Below are 22,991 nucleotides of genomic sequence, written 5' to 3' on the forward strand. Positions count from 1 at the left end.
TTCCTGCTTTCTGGAGAGTTTTTATCATAAATGGATGTTGAATTTTGTCAAAGGCCTTCTCTGCATCTATTGAGATAATCATATGGTTTTTATTTTTCAATTTGTTAATGTGGTGAATTACAATGATTGATTTGCGGATATTGAAGAATCCTTGCATCCCTGTGATAAAGCCCACTTGGTCATGGTGTACGATCTTTTTAATGTGTTGTTGGATTCTGATTGCTAGAATTTTGTTGAGGATTTTTGCATCTATGTTCATCAGTGATATTGGCCTGTAGTTTTCTTTTTTTGTAGTATCTTTGTCAGGTTTTGGTATTAGGGTGATGGTGGCCTCATAGAATGAGTTTGGAAGTTTCCCTTCCTCTGCAATTTTCTGGAAGAGTTTGAGTAGGATAGGTGTTAACTCTTCTCGAAATTTTTGGTAGAATTCAGCTGTGAAGCCGTCTGGACCTGGGCTTTTGTTTGCTGGAAGATTTCTGATTACAGTTTCAATTTCCGTGCTTGTGATGGGTCTGTTAAGATTATCTATTTCTTCCTGGTTCAGTTTTGGAAAATTGTACTTTTCTAAGAATTTGTCCATTTCTTCCAGGTTGTCCATTTTATTGGCATATAATTGCTGATAGTAGTCTCTTATGATCCTTTGTATTTCTGTGTTGTCTGTTGTGATCTCTCCATTTTCATTTCTAATTTTATTGATTTGATTTTTCTCTCTTTGCTTCTTGATGAGTCTGGCTAATGGTCTGTCAATTTTATTTATCCTTTCAAAGAACCAGCTTTTGGCTTTGTTGATTTTTGCTATGGTCTCTTTTGTTTCTTTTGCATTTATTTCTGCCGTAATTTTTAAGATTTCTTTCCTTCTGCTAACTCAGGGGTTCTCCAATTCTTCCTTTTCTAGTTGCTTTAGGTGTAGAGTTAGGTTATTTATTTGACTTTTTTCTTGTTTCTTGAGGTATGCCTGTATTGCTATGAACTTTCCTCTTAGCACTGCTTTTATAGTGTCCCACAGGTTTTGGGTTGTTGTGTTTTCATTTTCATTAGTTTCTATGCATATTTTGATTTCTTTTTTGATTTCTTCTGTGATTTGTTGGTTATTCAGAAGCATGTTGTTCAGCCTCCATATGTTGGAATTTTTAATAGGTTTCCTCCTGTAATTGAGATCTAATCTTAGTGCATTATGGTCAGAAAAGATGCTTGGAATGATTTCGATTTTTTTGAATTTATCAAGGTTATATTTATGGCCCAGGATATGATCTATCCTGGAGAAGGTTCCATGAGCAATTGAGAAAAAGGTGAAATTCATTGTTTTGGGGTGAAATGTCCTAAAGATATCAATTAGGTCTAACTGGTCTAATGTATCATTTAAAGTTTGCGTTTCTTTGTTAATTTTCTGTTTAGTTGATCTGTCCATAGGTGTGAGTGGGGTATTAAAGTCTCCCACTATTATTGTGTTGTTGTTAATTTCCCCTTTCATACTTGTTAGCATTTGTCCTACATATTGTGGTGCTCCTATATTGGGTGCATATATATTTATAATTGTTATATCTTCTTCTTGGATTGATCCTTTGATCATTATGTAGTGGCCTTCTTTGTCTCTTTTCACAGCCTTTGTTTTAAAGTCTATTTTATCGGATATGAGTATTGCCACTCCTGCTTTCTTTTGGTCTCTATTTGCCTGGAATATCTTTTTCCAACCCTTCACTTTCAGTCTGTATGTGTCCCTTGTTTTGAGGTGGGTCTCTTGTAAGCAGCATATAGAGGGTTCTTGTTTTTGTATCCATTCGGCCAGTCTTTGCCTTTTGGTTGGGGCATTCAGTCCATTTACGTTTAAGGTAATTATTGATAAGTATGATCCCGTTGCCATTTACTTTATTATTTTGGGTTCGGGTTTATACTCCCTTTTTGTGTTTCCTGTCTAGAGAATATCCTTTAGAATTTGTTGGAGAGCTTGTTTGTTGGTGCTGAATTCTCTCAGTTTTTGCTTGTCTGTAAAGCTTTTGATTTCTCCTTCGTATTTGAATGAGATCCTTGCTGGGTATAGTAATCTGGGCTGTAGGTTATTTTCTTTCATCACTTTAAGTATGTCTTGCCATTCCCTCCTGGCCTGAAGAGTTTCTATTGAGAGATCAGCTGTTATCCTTATGGGAATCCCCTTGTGTGTTATTTGTTGTTTTTCCCTTGCTGCTTTTAATAGTTGTTCTTTGTGTTTGATCTTTGTTAATTGGATTAATATGTGTCTTGGGGTGTTTCGTCTTGGGTTTATCCTATTTGGAACTCTCTGGGTTTCTTGGACTTGGGTGATTATTTCCTTCCCCATTTTAGGGAAGTTTTCAACTACTATCTCCTCAAGGATTTTCTCATGGTCTTTCTTTTTGTCTTCTTCTTCTAGGACTCCTATGATTCGAATGTTGGAGCGTTTCATATTGTCCTGGAGGTCTCTGAGATTGTCCTCATTTCTTTTAATTCATTTTTCTTTTTTCCTCTCTGATTCATTTATTTCTACCATTCTATCTTCTATTTCACTAATCCTATCTTCTGCCTCCCTTATTCTACTATTTGTTGCCTCCAGAGTGTTTCTGATCTCATTTATTGCTTTATTCATTGTATATTGACTCTTTTTATTTCTTCTAGGTCCTTGTTAAACCTTTCTTGCATCTTCTCAATCCTTGTCTCTAGGGTATTTATCTGTGATTCCATTTTGATTTCAAGATTTTGGATCATTTTCACTATCAATATTCAGAATTTTTTCTCAGGTAGATTCCCTAGCTCTTCCTCTTTTGTTTGGTTTGGTGGGCATTTCTCCTGTTCCTTTACCTGTTGAGTATTCCTCTGTCTCTTCATCTTGGTTATATTGCTGCGTTTGGGATGGCCTTTTTATATTCTGGTAATTTGTGGAGTTCTCTTTATTGTGGAGCTTCCTCACTGTGGGTGGGGTTGTATCAGTGGCTTGTCAAGTTTCCTGGTTAGGGAGGCTTGTGTTGGAGGTCTGGTGGGTGGAGCTGGGTTTCTTCTGTCTGGAGTGCAGTGGAGTGACCAGTAATGGGTTATGAGACGTCTAAAGTTTTGGAGTAACTTTGAGCTGCCTGTATATTGAAGCTCAGGGGTGTGTTCCTGTGTTGCTGGAGAATTTGTGTGATATGTCTTGCTCTGGAACTTGTTGGTCCTTGGGTGGAGCTTTGTTTCAGTGTAGGTATGGAGGCATTTGATGAGCTCCTATTGCTTAATGTTCCCCAAATTCAGGAGTTCTCTGATGTTCTCAAGCTTTGGACTTAAGCCTCCTGCTTCTGGTTTTCGGTTTTATTTTTACAGTGGTCTCTGGACTTCTCCATCTATACAGCACCGATGATAAAACATCTAGGTTAAAGATGAAAGGTTTCTCCACATTGAGGGACACCCAGAGAGGTTCATGGAACAGGCTAAGAACTCCTCTCCAAGTTTCTATGTCTTCACCCAAAGACCCTTCTCTGGAGTTTCTTTTAGGGTCATATCTTCTTTATAAGTTCCACATCGTCTTCAAAAATGAAAACTCAGGGAATTCCCTGGCAATCCAGTGGTTAGGCCCTTCACTGCCAAAGGCCCAGATTCAATCCCTCATCAGGGAATCGAGATCCCACAAGCCTCTCAGTGTAGCCAAAAAAAAAAAAGAAAAGAAAAGTAAACTCAAAATTGATGGCGTTGAAGGAGCTGAAATGAAAACTAAAGGGTACCAGAAACAGCGGTGACTTGTACTTCTCTAGTGGTTATGAAAACAACAGCAGTATCAGTTCAGAAATTGCTACTCAAAAGCCTTCCTGAATTCAGGGAAGCACAAATGGACAATTAAGGAAGAGTTCTATTTAAAAAATGGCTTTAAAATGAACACAGAAAGCCTAACCTAAAGAGTAAGCAAGCACACTATTTGAAAAATTTTCTTCAGTAGATGACTTTTTTTTCTTTTTTGCCTCTATGCCTTATAAATATTAAGGTTGGTTAATATTTAGTTACATTGTTTAATTTATTCAGCATTTTTATTAAGCTATTTGTCAGGTATTATTTTAGGCAGTAGAGATTTAGCTGTGAACAGAAGACACAAATGCTTTATCAAGTGGGAGGAAGATAGAAAATAAAGCAAAAAGATAGTATATTACTGAACATATAAATTATTTTTATTTTTGACAGTACAAGTCAAAGTAGTTAATTATTGTTCATGCCTTGATAGCTCTCTCCCTCTCAGGATCAGTACTAGACTGAGACTTTCTGCTGGGTTAGATATTTTCAGGTGTGCTGTTCAAGCTATTCCCAATTATGCTGTTTTTTCCAATTACGCTCATGTGTTTTGTGTAGTTTGGTTGTTTTTTTTTTTTTTTTTTGCCATGGTAAGAAAAGTTATTTTTTTATAAAAACCTATCTGTCTCATTATATTAATTTAGATTCCAAATAGAGCCCCAAACTGTGAAACAGATAACCTCAGTTTGATCTTCTAGTGCCCACCATTTTTGGCACCAGGGACTGGTTTCATGGAAGACGATTTTTCCACGAGCTGGGGAGAGGGGATGGTTTTAGGATGATCTAAGCACATTACATTTATTGTGCACTTTATTTCTATTATTATTACATCAGCTCTACCTCAGATCATCAGGCATTAGAATCCTGGAGGTTGGGGCCCTTGCTCTAGTGTACATTTTAGAGAAAAGTGTTTGTGAAATATTAATGAGATACTTGTGGAATGATAGACCTAAAATTCTTTAGGTTAGCCTTTTTGTGTCCTTTGATTCTCCAATCTCCTTTGGAGTAGTCCTTTAAAAGCAGTTCTGTGAGCCACTGAAATATTGTTCTGTGTAGTTGGTGGATGAGGACATTATGCCCAGAGACTTATTGGCATAGTCAGGAGGGGAGATGAGAGCCTCAAGGATGACAGGTACCACTTACTTGACTGAATTGTGCCATGTGTTGTTCAGTGGAGTTCAGGAAGATGGCATTGGTGTTTCTATGGTATGGGTGTCCACTGTCAGGAATATGGGATTAATTTTTTTTAGGAAGAGAACTGCAAAATAATCCTTTCTACCAGTTTGTTATTGGCTTGGCTGAAAGCAAGAAGAATGAAGTTGGATGCTTAAAGGATATGCTCAGGATTGTGTAAATTAGTTCCCAGCATGTACTCATGCACCCTGTGTGCATTTCTTCTCCCCATTGGCCCCATACCTAAGGTACTTCCACTACCTCCTTCCTTCCATATTTATGTCATTTCATTTTAGGTGTACATCTTCCTTTTCTTTGCCCTTAAATTCCAGAGTCAATTGTATGCTTTCTCTTTCTTCTTCAAATGATTTTGCTAGACTTTTGAAACCGTAGGGTTATGAACTTTATATGGTTCTTCTTGGCTTCTCTCTCTTATTCTAGGAATAACTAAAAATGCCCAATTTTTGCAAAAAGCGAATACCAATTCTTCCCAGATTTGTTTCTTACTGGAACAGAGTCAAAATCCAAAGGAAACTATCAAGGAAGAAAAAAAGGAACCTCTTTGAGCTATTAAAATAATAGCTAGGTTATGAGAATTTTAAGTGAGATTTGGGAAAAAAAAAAAGCACTTGATTTTTCTGTTTTTATGGCATCAAAATAGGATGTACCAACAGAAAATTTATTAAGAAATTTCTTAATATTGCCCTTCGATATATTTCAGGCTGCTACCCTTGTCCTGGACCCAACATGAATCCTATTGCTCTTGGGAGTCGCTGGCTTGCTTATGCAGAAAACAAGGTAAGCAGAGCCCATGTTGGAATATTGTTATAGAGCAAGTATTGAGTTTTCCAAAGGTAATTCATAGCTAGTAATGAATGTGTACCTTACTAGTTTGGTTTGTTTTAATTGGGCACCACAGAATTGTCCAACAAGCTGTACCCATGTACTCTCGACTCAGCTTAACCTCTGAACCATTTCAGAGTAAGTTGCATATATCTCAGGGCCTCCAAAATACTTATCAGCCAATTTAATGTTGATAAATTAGTTTTATCTGTTATACTGTCCCTGTTCCAATTTTGTCAATTAACCCTATCTTGTCATTTGTAAAAAGCTTCTTTCCTGTGGTGCAGCATCCAGTCTAGGATCAGGTATTATATTTTGTAGGAGTGTCCCTTTCTTTCTTTGTCTTTTACAAGATTGGTAACAACCCTCTACCTCTGCCCCTTATTCTTTTTAATAGAATGATTTTTCTTTTGAGCTTTTTGATGTTTTCTCTTGATTATAACCGGGTTCTGTATTTCTGGCTGGAACAGTGCATAGGGGTTGTTCCGTAATTCCCACAGCATCACATCTGGAGGTACACGATACACATCTGTTCCTTGTTGGTGATGCTAATTTTGTCAGGGTCTTGTCCAGTTTCCATACTGAATAATCACTGTTTTTTTTTTGCTCTTGTTAACCAAGAGATAATTTGGAAAGAGCAGGCTTACATCCTACTTTTCATCAAAATCTTAGCCTTACCTAAGCTTAGCACCCATCGATGATTCTTGCCTGAATCAGTCTTTCCTACGAATATTCCAAGTCAATGATTTTCCAGTTCCACTCTCCACCAGTAGGTATTTGGCTCTCTATTATAATCAAGAACTTCCCCATCTTTTAAAAATCTTACTGTATCTGTATTTTTGATATGGGCTCATGGATTCATTTTTTTTCAGTGGTTTTTAATATTTTTCTGTCTGTAATTATTTCGGTTTTCAGATTGTCCCAGAGTCAATCAACAAGAGCTCCTTTAGTCTGCTTCTTGTGACATTGTGTTGTGGCTTCATCAAAATTAAAAAAGAAATACTCTTTCCTTGCTCACTATCATAAGTCTGTGTCCAGATGCATCTTGTACTTGCCCTGTCTCAGGCCTGAAATTGTCTGATTTTATTGGTTCTTTTAAATTGACAGTGATATTAGATACCTAAACTTTGTCCAGTAGACGTGTTTACTGTACCTGGGGTCTTTTTGCTTCTAGACTCTTTCAGTGGACAGAGTTCACAAACATACATGTTATATACCCAAACATACTTCTATATATACACATAAATAGGCAAATATACATAGATGCATATTTGTGCACCCATGTATTTCCATATATGCATAATACATTTTGGAAATGAGTTCACATTGGCATTTCCACAGGATTCTCTCTGTTTGTCCCCCATTTCCTTTGTTTCAGGTAGGAGACCATGACATTAGCACGTCTTCTTCATCTCTTCAGTTCTGTAATACAGAAAGGAATTGCAGAATTGCTTGCTCACACTGCTACAAAAATCAAACCAACTAAAAAGAGTTCAGGATTTTTTTTGCGATTCTCTCTATTACTTCCTAAGACTGAAGATATAAGATCTAATAGTGTGTTCATAGGTTGTTTGAGTTAGTTTGTTCTTTGTCCCTTTTTTTTTTTTTGCCTTCGCCCATTGTTGTTACATTGTATTATTCAATTATGTGTTGTGTATCAAATAATACATAATGTATAAATAATGTATTGTTTGGTAGGTAATTATGTATTTTTGTTTATTTTATTCATATGCTTATATATTGTATCATGTGTTTGATATATATATATTTCCCTTTCTTTCCGAAAAGATAACATTTTATATATGTGTGTGTGTGTATAGATATATATGTTCTTTGGTATACTGCTTTTTTCACTTACCAGTATTTCCTAGAATTTAATTGTGATAAGAGTTTTGCACTACAGAAATTTCTTGAGTTATCTTTCATTTTGATGCACCTAAGATGCAAATATAATTTTTGCAGTGGGTCTAAGTTTTAAACGGAGTTCCGGCTTAGTTATGTTTATGTAGAAATGATGACTCAGATTTAGTTGAATTGAAGAGGTATGGCTTGTTTTCCTTGATTAAAGATGGTAGTGTTTCTAAGATAATGTCTTTCCTTGCATGTCCTGCAGGAGGCAGCAGAGGGATAATTTTCATAATTCTTCGAATGTGTATTTGTGGATGAATGAATGAGTGAATGGGTGAATGAGGGAGATTCTTTTCATTAGCTAAAATGAGCACCTTCCAGACTCTCTTTTCCCATATGTGGAACTATATTTACCAATTACCTGTGATTTGGGAAATACCTCGCCACTCTTGTCTTAAGGGATTGTTTCTTTTTAATGTCAGAGATGAAGAAAATTTTGATTTTAAAATAAAAGAATAAAAAGTTCACACATTAGTTTTTATTGGGTGGGTGGTTTTAAATTATCTAAGGCATTTAAAAAAATATATTTTGGGAGAGGAAGATTTTGATTTCTATAGGCTTTTAATAATTCATATCACAGTGTGGAATTATTCTAATAGTCTATTGCCATTTTATTAAAAACTTTTAGGTGTAAAAATATGGCTAATAATTTTTATATTTCCCTTTCTTTTTTTTTTTTAAACCTAAATTTAGAAAGTGTAGGGGCAGTGGAGGCTTCAGTCCTGGTTTATTGCTCAAAACATGAGAGAATCATGCATGTGAAACTAGTGATTCATTTTGAAAATTGGCAAGTTACTTATTTACATTAGACATGAATAAGGACATGTCTCTTTCATTCTGATGTTAAAACTAGTGAGCCCTCTGAAGTGGACAGCTACTATATGTGTCATAGTTGATTTATGCATAATTTGTGCCACTTTCCCACAAACACAATCGAAAATGGAAATATGGCACACTCTTTTGTCTGTTTTTTAAAGTTTTCTTTTGCTGTCTTTATGTAGGAATTAAAAGGACAAAACCTCCAGTTTGCTAGCATGTTAAATATTTAATGTTAGGAAGTCGTGGCTAAGTCCTTTGATTATGTTTCCAAAATTTATTTGTGGAAAGTCTGCCAGATCTCAAATCCTCCCATTTCAGTTTATGAATTCTTAAAGACTATTCATCTTGTAATTAAAAATCGTATTTGAGCATGAAACTGCCTGAGTGGCACCGATAGATTATAAAAAGGGGTAAAAGTGTCTCAGCAGGGCTTTTAGCTGTTTGTCGGAAAAGGGCTCATGCAAACATTCCCACCCATCACCATCATTCTGTGCGGTAAATAAGCTCTATCCTAAGAGCCTGTAGAGTTAAGCAGTTGAACAGAATGGTCACTCTCTCTCTCTTTCCAGTTGATTCGATGCCATCAGTCCCGTGGTGGAGCCTGTGGAGACAACATTCAGTCTTACACTGCCACAGTCATTAGTGCTGCTAAAGTGAGTAGCCTGGAGTCGCTGGGAGGTTTGATTACGTGGAGGAATTATCACATTTCTCTCCTGAAGTGTATTGAGATTGTCCCTTCCCTTTTCACTCACAAGTGTCGAACAAATTTAGGAAGTAAGTCAGAATTATTTTGTCACCTGAGAATTGGTGCCTAAATGATTAGGTATTTAATCTCTTAAGGTTCCTAAATCACACTTTATTTTCTCTTGTAATGATTTTAAGGTTTGCATTTATCTAGTTTAAAATATTTACGTCTGTTTGTTAGGTCAAAGTCTATAATTACTTTGGAAAGAAGCTTTGTGTATTTTAAGTAGTGACTTCTGGATTCTATTTTTGTGTGTGTGTGTGATTTGCATCATTCTACCCATACTGACATCCCTTTGCATTTTTGAACATTTATTAATCTTCTTGATACAAAAAGAATATTACTCATTAAGAAAACTTGAGTGAAGGCCCTGGTGCATTCAAAGACCCTTTGATGTCATAGAACTGCCCCCCTGCCTGTTTGTCAAGTGAGTTCTTTTTGTGTTTGCGTGAGGGTTCATTTTGATGATGGCTCGTAAACTTTATGCTGATTATAAGGTATCCTTATAATCACCGTTCTTTTGAATTGTGAAGTATACAACAAAACAGTTCTAATAATAGGGATGACATAGTGAATCTGAATGACAGCATGTAATAGAAAGCACAACTATTCAGAAAAGAACAACAGTTTAAAACAAACCACAGGGAAGGAATCAAAGGTCACACTGTTTTATGTAAAACAAATACAGAAATACTTCAAGATTGATCACAAATGCTTCCATGATGGGGTTTGATGAGAGAAGCATTACATATTTTTCAGTCAAAGGAAAATACTGAATGGCTTTTTGCTTACAGCAGCGTATATTAGATTTCAGAATCTTTGTAAGAATGGCTTACTTTTCTCTATTGGGTATGAAAAAGTTATGATGGTTAGCTCAGTGAAGAGAAATCTGAACAGAGTAAAGGCAGCTTCGGTGTTATTTAGTTAATTTACAATATACCAATGAGATCTAGTTCTCAAGTATTAAATTTCTTTCTGACTTATCTGTGTCACATACTTTGGTCAGGATAGCTCACTGTATTGTTATTCTGAATAATTTTTAGTTGTGTGACCGGGGATAATTTTCCAGCTCTTCTTTGGTATAATTGTGTGTTTGTGTGCCTACTTAAAAGGAAAGTGACCTGCTTCATTCAGTAACTGTTCAGCTATTTAACTGTTAGCTGAAAATAGACTTACTGGAATGAGGCTAGACTTGATGTGCTTTGAAAAAAACAAGTCCAAGCTCCCTAATTTTCTAAACCACAATATTGTGAACTGTGAGGAACACACTCATGTCTTCCTCACTGAAATTCTATGGAACCGTGTTGATGATAGCACCTTAATGGGCCATTAAGTCACCAGTGAAATTGGTGTGTTGATTGCAATTCACTGTTACCTCTGACAGAAGAGAAGTTTCTGCCATTAACTCCTAAATAAAGTGATTAATGTTTAATTTTTGTTTTAACCACTTTACCCTGATTTTAGTGCTTATTCATGTTCTTGCTTATACATTTGTAAAATGAAGAAAAAAAAAATAGCCATGAATGCAAAAGTCACTTGTTTCTTGCTAGTCTTAACATGTCCTGTCATATATTGTACCCTGCTCTTATAACTCATATTTAGCTTAAATGTCATGAAATATTTTAAAAACATTTTTCTTATATAATCTTTTTCTGTGCATTTATGGATTCCTGATTTAGATGACATGAATATTTTGAGATTTCTTTGAAAATACTGTTGAATTGTTTTCCTAAAGAGTTATCAGATCTGGAGTGATTCTTCATTTCACATTCAAAGTGTGGATAGTTTATATGGGAAAGACTGGAAAGTTGGGATGATTTTTTCCCCCAAATGTAATTTCTTCTAGTAAGTTACTCAATATTAGAAACTGTGGGTAAATTAACCTTCTGAGATCTAAGCAGTTCCAGTTTTCCAAGGTAAGAACATAAACATTACTTCAATAATTAAGTAGTATTAATTATTTGAAATAATTAATTTGAAATTTATTATTTTACATGTTTTACATGACAGTTCCTGTGCTTTGTTATTTAAGTGGGTATAGAAGCTTTACTAAGAAAAGTAAAACCTCACGAAAAGATATCTTCAAACCTAGAAACTTTCACCAGAGAATCCTATCTAATGTTTACAGATGAACAATGGCATAGATAAATAACAAAGATTTACTGTTTAGCACAGGGAACTATATTGAATATCTTGTAATAACCTATCATGGAAAATAACCTGAAAAATGTGTATATGTATAACTAAATCACTTTGCCGTACACCTGAAACTAACACAATATTGTAAATCAACTCTACTTCAGTTAGAAAAAGAATAAACAATGGCAATATTGCAAAGACTCATAAAGAATAAAAAGGTCAGATTATGCCTAATCTTGTTTCATAATGCAAGATCACCTTGATGATGAAACTTAACAAGAGTGTTATGAAAAAGGAAAGCTATAGTCCTGTCTTACTCATTAAGTCATTAACATAGATATGAAAAATCCTAAATAAAATATTAGCAGAAAAAAATTACACAGAGGGGTAATGTGTCACAATTCATTTGGGATAATTCCACAATATAGGACTGGTTTATTACTCAGCATCAGTGAGTCTCAATGCCACATTAACATAATAAAGGAGAAAATGATAAAAATTATCTCAATCTATGTACCAAAAGGGGTTGATGAAATCGAACATGTGTGTATTGATAAAACATTTTAGTAAATAGTGATAGTCTTTGGTTCTCATGAATTCAATTTTTGTCAAATTGCCAAACTGTTTAAACACAGTAAACATGCTCTGTTTCTGATCATTCCATTATCTGGCTCTGTTTTCATTGTTTTTGTTGTTTACTGTTTCTCTTAGTCCTCATTTATGATGTATTGACTCTTTGTTTGCTAAAATTGATTTAAAAGATCTTTAAAAAAAGTTTTTAGTTTGAGATGATATCAGAGTTCTGTGACGCTCTCAGGCTTGGATCATCTTTATCCAATTTCATGGATTGAAAGTACTTAAATTATTTAAATAAAGGTCACCTGAAATAGCTGTGAGATCCTGATTAGTACAAGTCCACTCTTATTTCGGTTGTATGTCCCTTTATATTTCACCATGAAGCATGCAGGGAAAGTAGGACATGACAACCTAGTTCCCACCACAAGTCTATCAAAAGTCCTCCTCAGTCTCTTAGTTGTTGTTGTTGAGTCACTCAGTCGTGTCCGACTCTTGAGAGTCCATTGACTGTAGCCCACCAGGTTCCTCTGTCCATGGAATTCTTCCAGCAAGAATACTGGAGGGTTGTCATGCCCTCTTCCAAGGGGTCTTCCCTACTCAAGGATCGAACTTTCGTCTCTTGCGTCTTCTGTGGTGCAGGTGGATTCTCTGCTGCTGAGCCACTGGGGAAGCCCATTATCCAGTGCATTTAGGCCTAAATACCAGCTCCCATAGCTGAATTTCCCTGTTCTCTTGGATTTGGACCTGATAACTCATCACTATTTTGTTAAATATTCAGTACCTTCAAGCAGAGTTAAAAAAAAAAGACTCTAGTTTTCCTACTTGTTTTCATTGGTAGGATTGATCTGATTTACCTAGCCTATCATATTGAAAATAGAAAATAAAATTTATTATATTATTCTTAGCATTTGAATAATTCTAGGTAATATGATATTTGTTGAGCTGTAACATGAAAAAATATTTAAAAGCCATGGAGTATGTGCTCCTTAAGAAAATACTAAGTCACTTTCTCTGACAAAAGTAATCATTGATATTTTTCTCTCCGATGACAGCTTCTTAATGTGGCCTCATAGAGGTTATCTCTTTGTTACATAGAAGGATTAATTATTAAACTTTTAATTCTTTTTGATGTCTCACGTTACAAATGTAAATATAAATTGTATTAATTGTATATGTGCTTGGATTGTTTTCAAGGAAATAATCTCCCCCCTCCCCGGATTTTCAAATAGCACTTAAAATTCATCTTTCCAAATAATTTATTTGACTTTTCCTTATAAAGAATATAATAATAATAAATTCTCTGAGGTCATGTTGAAAGAGAATTTTTAATATTGAATATGTTCAAATTGGATTATTTTGAAACATTTATTAAATCTTGATCCATATATTCTAGTTACCCTGTAACTGTCCTATTTGAGTTTTTCTTTTAATGTGTTTTAAACCCAGCTTGGTGAATTGATTTAATAAAAATGCCTCTGCTTTCTCTGTTATCTGATAACTTCTTAGGACAACTAACAGCTTCTGTGAGAGCAGCACCATTAGTCCTAATGGATAAGGAGGACAACTGATATGGCCTGAGAAAGGTTAAAGATGACTAGTGACCTTTGGCAAATCTCTGTGCAATAGAACAGAATAAGTACCATGTTCATTTGAAGTTTTGGGCACAATAGATTGTCTGACACATACATTATAGTCTTAGGTTCAGCACTTTACAGTCCAGATTAGTTCTGTGAATATTCTTGTAATATTCTTCAGATTGTGAGGATAGCAGTGCTCATTGGTTCGTGTGATTCTAACATGGAAACAAACTTCTCCCCAAGGTAAAGGTCCTTACTAATGTAGAAAGCTTTCAGTACCCCTCTTTTACACCCTAAGACCTTACTTTGAAAGTTAATGAGCTATGAGAGTACTGTCCTGTCACTTGCTATACAAATTACAGATTTGAGGCTGTTAAATTTGGGCTTTAGGTTTTGGTCCACTAATAAGAAGGTGCCACCAGGAGCCCTAAGTTTTTTTGGGCAGGTGAGAAACCTCATTAACTCCTCCTGTAATACTTTATTCACCTTTGACTATGAAACGTACTACTTTGTTTCTCCCCTCTTTCTGAAGTTCTTTCCCAGTTCTGTTGTAGTAACTGTTCCCTTTATCTCGTGGTTTGCTTTGGGTACATTACTTCCCACTTTCTGTGTGCTCCAGTTATTTTAGTTTTATTCCTTTTCATTGGTATAAGAGCATGAAATAATAAGCTCAAGGGCAAATGGGGAGTATATACAATCAAAGACTTTAAACCTGAAAGGCATTCCTTTGATAAAGGGAATAGCTCCGTTGAAGTGGGAGCATCTCCATTAGCATTAATGGAGTGAGGACATCAGCTGAGGCATCTCAGAGGTTAATCAGGCTTCCTGGCCAGCTTTTGACATCAATACACTGTGGCGCCTGGTTTTGTTGGTCCTTTGGAGGCTTTCTTGACAACACTCTAACAGACTTTGTGTAAGTCATTTCTTGTGAATTATTGAAACAAATGTTTGGCTGCTAATTGAAGAACACTAATGTGTTTTCTAATCACTGCAGTTTGAGTTTTTAGCACTAAACAAAACTGTTACAATTGATTTGTGGCTTTTTCTTGGTTTCAGTCAGCTGTAAGTTATATCATTTTGCTTGAATTCTGCAAATGGCTTTACTGGTCATTTTATTTAAGTATTTATTAGGAAACACTATGATAGACTTTATTTTTCCTTTTTTCCTTCCCAGTATATATATGTGTTCTGAATTCATGAAGTGTGAGATCACAAGTAGTATCAGGAATAGATTACAGGGCAATACTGGATAGTGGTTTGGAGCAAGTCCTGGTTTTGAGTTCTGGCTTTGTTATTGACTGGCTGTTTGAACTGCCATTTTCCTTAACTTCTGTAGCCTCAGTTTTCTCTTCTATAAACCCGAGGTGTGTGAGGACATCTATCCACATCTTTGTTTGTTAAAGAGCCTTGACCAATTCCAAGTTCATAATAAAGGTTCCATGGAATATATTAATGGCTATAGTAAAATAATACATATATTATGTGCATTTCCTTTTTTTAAGTTCCATCTTATTGTTGCTTAAATTATATTTAGGCCTTTATAAACAACCTTCTTTGCCTATCATTTGTAAATTAATACTTGATATGCTGTGGAAGCAATATACTTTTTAAAATTTAGATGTAGCATATGTCAGAATATGGGTGCATAATTATTTTAAAAGAGCAAGTCACATTATTGAAGATTAAAGTATCTTAATAAAAACTTTTCCTCACAATAATCCGGATGTGTCTGTTATATTGTACATAATTTTTGATATATCCCATGTAGACTGGACAGTTTATTTTGGCTTTAATGTGTATGAATCACACAGCTTTCTCTTTGTTTTTGCTTTCTTCCCTTTCAGAGAAAAAGAAAAACTCCCGTTACTTAACATGATTGTTTGTTAATGGTTTTGAGAATAATCAGATGAAATTCACATAAAAGAAAACATACAGATGAGTTAGTTTTTTATCTATTTGTTTTGAATGAAATGGAACTAAAACTAATTATGAAACATGTCTTTAATTGAAATAATATAGTAGAAATATTGCATTAAATTGTTTTCTGTTTCTGGAGAGAAAAGAACCCTTTTAACTAATTTTATGACATTTCATTCATGTAGTAATTGAAATATCTTAGATGGAGTCTGAATTACCTACATTCCAAATCTTGATGTACAGTACTATATAGCATCATGTTATAGATTTAAATGAGAAAGCCGTTTTCACATATGGATTCTATCTGTAGCTTAGTCTTTTTTATGCTAAAAAGTAGACTGAAAATTAGGTGTATACAGTTTTAAAAAAATAGAATATCACATAGTTCCTATTTCTTAATATTTCACATATTTTAAGTTACATGCATTGAGGAGAGGGAGAAAATAAATATTTTTAATAAAAATATAATTGTAGTCTCATGTGAAACAAAATCTGTAATTATTTACCTATGGCCTAATTCTCACCATGCTGACTTGAGGGTACCTACTGATACCATTTACTCAAACTAATGTCAATTTTCTAACTAAAATTTTAAATTGTATAAAAAGTCAGACTGAATTTCTGTGACAGTGCACTGCTACATATGAGCTCATTAGAAAATAAAGAATTTAAACTGAATTATCAAAACACATATTTTTATTTGGAATCCAAGTACTGATGCAGAATGATACATTTCCCTTTCATTGTTCAGACACTGAAAACTGGCTTGACAATGGTTGGGAAAGTGGTGACCCAGCTGACGGGCACGCTCCCTTCAGGTGTGACAGAAGATGATGTTGCCATCCATAGTAATTCAAGGCGGAGTCCTCTGGTCCCAGGAATCATCACAGTAATCGACACTGAAACAGTTGGAGAGGGCCAGGTAAGAGTTTGTGATGCCTGTAATGTTCATTCTGTGCAGAGGATGGAGCAATTAAGAATATCATTTGGGATCAAGCATACAAAATACGTTTGGCCTTGGAGATGTGTTAATTTGGAATTGTAGAAAGTTAAGGTTATTTCAGGTTAGAATTTTGTTTTTGTTTTTGTTTTTTTCAAAAAATGATGAGTAATTATTGTACAACACAGGGAATATAACCAATATTTTGTAATAATTATAAATGGCATGCGTGTGTGCCAAGTCGCTTCAGTCATGTCTGTCTTTTGTGACCCTATGTAGCCCTCCACGTTCCTTTGTCCGTGGGATTCTCCAGGCAGGAATACTAGAGTGGGTTGCTATTTTCTTCTCCAGGGGATCTTCCCAACACAGGACTCTACCCCGTATCTCTTATGTCTCCTGCATTGGCAGGCAGATTCTTCACCACTAGCACCATCAAGGAAGCCCCATAAGTGGCATTATTGTTATTGTTCGGTCACTAAGTCGTGTCCCACTCTTTGCAACCCTTGTAGCTCACCAGGCTCCTCTGTCCATGGGGTTCTCCAGGCAAGAATACTGGAGTGGGTTGCCATTTCCTCCTCTAGGGGATATTCTGGACCTAGGAATTGAACCCGTGTCTCCTGCATTAGCAGGCAGTTTCTTTACCAGTGAGCCACTTGGGAAGCCCACTATAATTGGCATAGAAACTTTTAAAAAATGATGTTGCTGTTAGTCGCTAAGTCATGTCTGACTCTTTTGTGACCCCATGGACTGTAGCCTGCCTGGCTCCTCTGTCTTTGGAATTTCCCAGGCAAGAATACTGGAGAGGGTTGCCATTTCCTTATCTTGGGGATCTTCCTGACCTAGGGATCAAACTTGCCTCTCTTTCTTGGCAGACAGATTATTTATCACTGAGCCCCCTGGGAGGTAACATGTTAAAACCTGTTATTTCAAACATTGTTAATGTATCAAACTTGAAGTTAAAATTGAGGTTCTTTAGAATTCTCCTGTTATCTCTTCATCAGGACATTTGTTCCATAAATAAGTAATTATATATCTTTTATACTGTTTAATACTGTTTCTTTTTTAAAAAATGACCCTTTGTATAAGCTGAATCAGTCTAATTATAACTAATTACGCATCCCAGGTGGTGCTAGTGGTAATGCAGGAGACAAAAGAGATATGGGGTTCCATCCCTGAGTTGGGAAGTTCTCTTGGAGGAGGGCATGGAACCCACACTATTCTTGCCTGGAGAATTCCATGGACAGCGAAGCCTGCTGGGCTACAGTCCACAGTGTGGCAAAAAGTCAGACAACAACTGAAGTGACTTAGCATGCACGCACGTGGTGGTTATAAATGACAATAATGTTAATGAATTTTATTACAAATTTTATTACCTATACTTCCTGACAAATATGAAAAAAATACACAAAATCTCAAAGAGTATATTAGAATATGTAAATGGTAATAACTTATTATATGTTCAGATAAAAAATAGAATATGTTCAGATTAAAAATAGATCTTATATGTTCATGTAAAACAGATTTTTACAGTCAAGGTTTAGAAACATTTAAGAGCGATTATAAACATGGAAAAACAAGCTATGCTTATGTAAGTCTTGCTAGAAATAAACCGGTTTGGTTTTGTTTTTCTCCCCCATGCACTAATAAACAGTACTTTCTTTTGAATCATAGTTATGGATTTTAAAATGCATTTCTTAAAGGAAGGTAATTTTAATGGCTTTTGATCTTTGCTGTAAATACACAATTTAAAATTGATTACTAGAATGAGATAGGAGTAGGGCAAGATTTGGAAATACAAATTATTTCAATTTATATTCAATATATTTATTTAAATATTAAATATAAACATAGAACTTATACTTAATTCTATTTTCAGAACATAGTTATGTGAGCCATTAGAATATTAATCCTAAATATTGCATTTTTTTTTAGAAATCTGCTTCCAGTATATATGGTTCTGTTTCTTGATGAGAGATTACATTTGGCCTGTACTCATATACTAGTTCCTATAGTAAGATCCAGTGGTATTTCAAAAAAATAGACTGTGCTGCAGTGAAAAGAAAAAAATCTTTGAAATTCTGGCTATTATATTTTATTTAAAATATGAATAATATAATTCTCTGCCTTTCCCATCTTAACTTTGTGGTTAACCAGATATGTTACAGGCTTGTATTCCTATTTAAAACTCTTTTTAATGAAGTGCTAGCAAACTTTTCAGTTGACTGTAATGACTTTTTTTTTAAGTTGTGTTAATTAGCTCGAGTTGACAGACACATACAGATGTTCTCTTTTTAAATTGGAATTAAATATTTAAACACTTAGTGTTTTTTGAGTGTTAACAAATATTTTCTTTTGTCCTTTGATTCTTAATTAATTCACCTCCAAGGCCACCCACATTTACTAAGTAGTAACAACCCTCCTCAATATTGTCTAGTTTGGCAGATATACCTGTCTGTTAAACATCTAGCATTTGTTGACAGACTGATGTGTGGTGATTTAAAAGTTGAAACTGCTATCTCCTATTATTTTCGATGAAATAGAGCTATAACTCGTTAATTTATATAATGAGTAAAAATAATTTATACAAAAAGCATAGCCTTAGGTCTTGTGTTTTCAAATGTGTGTTTTTTTTTTTTTCCCCCTAGTTCTTTGTTAACTCTTTATAACTTTAAATTGGAATTCTCACATTTGGAATATGGAAATGGATTGTAGATTATATGAAAGTTTATTTTTTCTGTGAGAAGTGCATTGTTAATGTTGGAAACAACTGAAGTGGTTCATTAGGAAATAAGAATAATAAAATGTTAGCTTTTAAAAGTCAAAAAATTGAAAGTGTTGCTCAACCTGAGAAATTTTATCTTTTCTATCATTTGTTGAGAGCATAATCTTTCCATTCCTACTTATATTCTGAAATTTTGATTGATTTTAAAATTCTGTTAAAAGACAGGAAATAAATGAAAAGTTGCTATGTACATTTTTAAGGAATCATAAGTATTTTTTTTTAAGCAATAAGATTTCTTCAGTATATTACTGACTTCTTTTATTAACATGAATCTGTTTTTTGTCAAGAAGACATTTTTGTCTCTGATAAATAGTTCAGTTGGAGTACAGAGCTGTTTTTAAGTTATGCTGGATTGTATTAAAAAGACTGCAGTGGTTAATGTCATGGATTTATCACTTTAAGCCCTTTCCCACTGATGTTTGACCTTAACTGTTGTAGTTTTTTCTTGTCCATCTCCATCTTAGGAACTAAAGCTGACATTATGTTCACTTTTGCTATTTAAATCCGTTGAGACTTCAGTAAAGATATTTTCATGTTTACAGGGATAGTATATAAAATTTGATTCACCATCTTTCTGATGCTGAATTGATTAGTATTATTTGATGGTGGCAGGATCGCTGTATGGTAACTGCATTAAAGAGGAATAGATTTGGTTGACTGTCCATTTTGCCTATGTTACTTCCATGTTTTATTTAAAAGCATAAGCAGTATAATTTGCTTTTTTAAAGTAACATAATTGAAGTTAGCAGGTGGCAAAGTCTCTAATCAAAGAAAAATACTGCAGAATGATGACATAAAGTAGAGCTGTTCTTGACCTGAGTGTAAATACAAGTGTAATTCATAATAATTTAGTGGTTCCTGTGGTGTTTGTCTATCTTTTTGTTCATATGGTAAAGCCTTATCCACCTTGTATCAATTAAAGTGCTTTGCTTTAATAATATTAAATTGTTACAGGATTTTAGCCTGTTTAGATAGTGAGTGAAAATAAAGTCTTAGGACAACTGATTTGGGATTTCTTCGGTATTGATTTGATATTTTAGGCAAGGTGATGATGCAGTGGAGACAATCTTTTCAAAAGTGTCTGGTGGTTGTTATATTTGTGAAGCTCATACAGAGAAGATTCAAAGAAGCCTATATATTTTAAGAGGTTTTGGTACTCACCAAGATTAATGAGCCCTTTTGCTCGATGGCTTCTGTATTAGCACCATCAAATAGAGTACCCAATACTAATTGTATTGCAAAGAGAGGTACAGAGTTATAATACATGAAAGATAAGAGGCTGTTATAAGAGATTGGTTTGATATAGAAAAATGGGCAAGGATAAAATATTTCACAGAAAAAAGTATATACAACTGGTATAAAATCTATAGATTTAACTTGTTATCAGAGAAAGACAAAACTGTACCAAGATACCACTTGTCACCTATCAGTACGAGAGAAATTAAAAAGCTTGTGGCATACTCTATATTTTTAACATTCAGTTTTGAAATAATTGTAGACTCACAGTAAGTTGCAGACACATCCATGTGCCCTTCACCCAGTTCCCTCCAGGTTTCCCCAAACTGTGACATTTTACATAATGGGCATAAAATGTCAGAACCAAGATATCGACAATGACACCTTACTGTTAACTAGGCTTCTGACCATATTTAGCTCTCACCATTTGTTTTTACCTGCATTCATTTGTGTGTGTTTTCAGAATATTGAAAGAACTCCTATAGCTAGATAATAAAAAGATAAATAGCCTTATTTTAAAATGAGCAAAGGATTTGAATAGACATCTTTCTGGAAATAATATACCAGTGGCCAGTGAGCAGAAATGAGAGCCCTCGCACACTGCTGATGGGGACGTAAAACAGTGCAGCTGCTTTGGAAAAGAGTTACCATTTGATTGGGCAGTTGTCTCCTAAGAGAACTGCTCTTAGGAGGTATATAACCAAGAAAAAATTAAAATATATGTTTGTGTAAAAATTTGTACATGGATGTTTATAGCGGTATTATTCATATAACTAGAAAATAGGAGCAACCCAAATAAATGTACTTTGACTGATCAACGGATGGGTAAATAGAATGTGACATAGACATACAATGTAATATTATTTAGCAGTAAATAGAAGTAAAGTATTAATGCTACAAAATGAATGAACCTTGAAAATATTGTGCTTAGTGACAGAAGCCAGTCTCAAAAGAATACATATTGTATGAATCTATTTATATGAAATGTCCAGAACAGGCAAATCTATAGAAAGAGAAAGTAGATTGTTTGCCTAGGGCTGAGAGTTTGAAGAAAACAGGAGGTTGCAGAGTGACTGTTAATGGTATGAAGTTTCTTTTAGGTGATAAAAATGTTTTAATTTGATTGTCATAGTGGTTGCACAACTCTATGAATATGCCATGTATCCTAAAGCAAATCCTTAGTATATTTAGCAGACTTTCCTGGAGACTGCTCCTGTAAGACTTCTTTTTCTTGTGTTCCTCTCTAATATTTTTGAAAATTGAATGGAAGAATGGAAAAGAGAGATGAGAGAAATAACTTGTAATGCATGTCCCCCCCCACTTGTGGTAAAATATATATAATGTAAAATTTGCCATTTAGCCTTTTTTTAAGTTTACAATTCAGTGGTGACTGATGCTGGGAGGGATTGGGGGCAGGAGGAGAAGATGGCTGGATGGCATCACTGACTCGATGGACACGGGTCTGAGTGAACTCCGGGAGTTGGTGATGGACAGGGAGGCCTGGTGTGCTGCGATTCATGGGGTCGCAAAGAGTCGGACACGACTGAACGACTGAACTGAACTGAACTGAAATACATTCACAGTGTTGAATAACCATTGTTTATCATCCATGTCCAGAATTTTTCATTATCTGTACCCATTTAATAATATCTCCCCATCCCTCTGTACTCACAGTCCCTTTTTCCCCAGATAAGAAGTACATTATGGACAGAAGTTTCTAAAGTAACTATTTTTGGGGGGAGGGCTCTAGAAATTGATCAGAAAGCTAAGAAAGAAGTGATAAACATAAATTCACATTTCTTTTATCTACATCTGCCAGGGGCTTCATGAGTGTGGTAGTTTAACCAGAGCAGAGTAAGCCATATAAACAAACAATTCCCTTTTAGAGGATGGATTTACTTGATTTGGAATAGAAGGTTAAAACCTAAGTCCAACAGTGTTTCCATTAGACTTGGTAGGTGATGAATAGGATAATGTGTGCTCTCGTAGCCCAAGCGTGCAATCTCAGTTTGGGACCTATTCAAAAAGAATAGAGAGGAAGAATTGATGACATGTAGAGAGTTTGAGAGACCTTTGGACAGCAGCAAACATACCAGCATATATATATATATATATATATATATAATTGGAAGATTGTTTCAGGGAATATGATGTTTCTTAGTTGATAATTCACAAGACAGTAGTATCTCAAAGGAGTGGGAAAAGAAATGGAGCTATGTTGGAGCAAGGAGCTGTAAATTATCACAATTAAGTCTGAAATTAACCTGTAATCCTGTTTTCTATAAAGCACCTTACAACCTATATAGCAAATCACTAACAAATTGCTCCCCCAAAATCAACAGAAGATAAAAATAGTAAACATTAGGAATAATTGTTTAATACAAAGGAAGAGGATCAGAGCAACAAACACCTGAGACATAAAAGTAAATGGAAAATGGCAGACCTAAATCCAATTATATGTGTAATTGTATTAACTATAAATGGACTCCAGTTAAAAGAGAGTGATTGTCAGACCAGAATCACTTTAGATTCAGAGACATAATTGGCTGAAGTAAAAGGTTGTAAGAAATGTAC

The 22,991-nt window shown here is 34.8% G+C and overlaps 1 protein-coding gene across 1 annotated transcript in view; it reads left to right on the top strand.

Moving 5' to 3' along the window:
* The window catches only part of BCAS3 (BCAS3 microtubule associated cell migration factor), a 598,439-nt gene that overhangs the window by 156,971 nt on the left and 418,477 nt on the right, over window positions 1-22,991 (top strand). The window contains exons 11-13 of the mRNA XM_040244470.1: window positions 5,657-5,733; window positions 9,075-9,158; window positions 16,211-16,381. Of these exons, the coding sequence (XP_040100404.1) occupies window positions 5,657-5,733; window positions 9,075-9,158; window positions 16,211-16,381 (332 nt within the window). The remainder of the gene's footprint in view (window positions 1-5,656; window positions 5,734-9,074; window positions 9,159-16,210; window positions 16,382-22,991) is intronic.

The sequence above is a fragment of the Oryx dammah genome, unplaced genomic scaffold, assembly GCF_014754425.2.
Source record: "Oryx dammah isolate SB20612 unplaced genomic scaffold, SCBI_Odam_1.1 HiC_scaffold_8, whole genome shotgun sequence".
NCBI lineage: Eukaryota > Metazoa > Chordata > Mammalia > Artiodactyla > Bovidae > Oryx > Oryx dammah.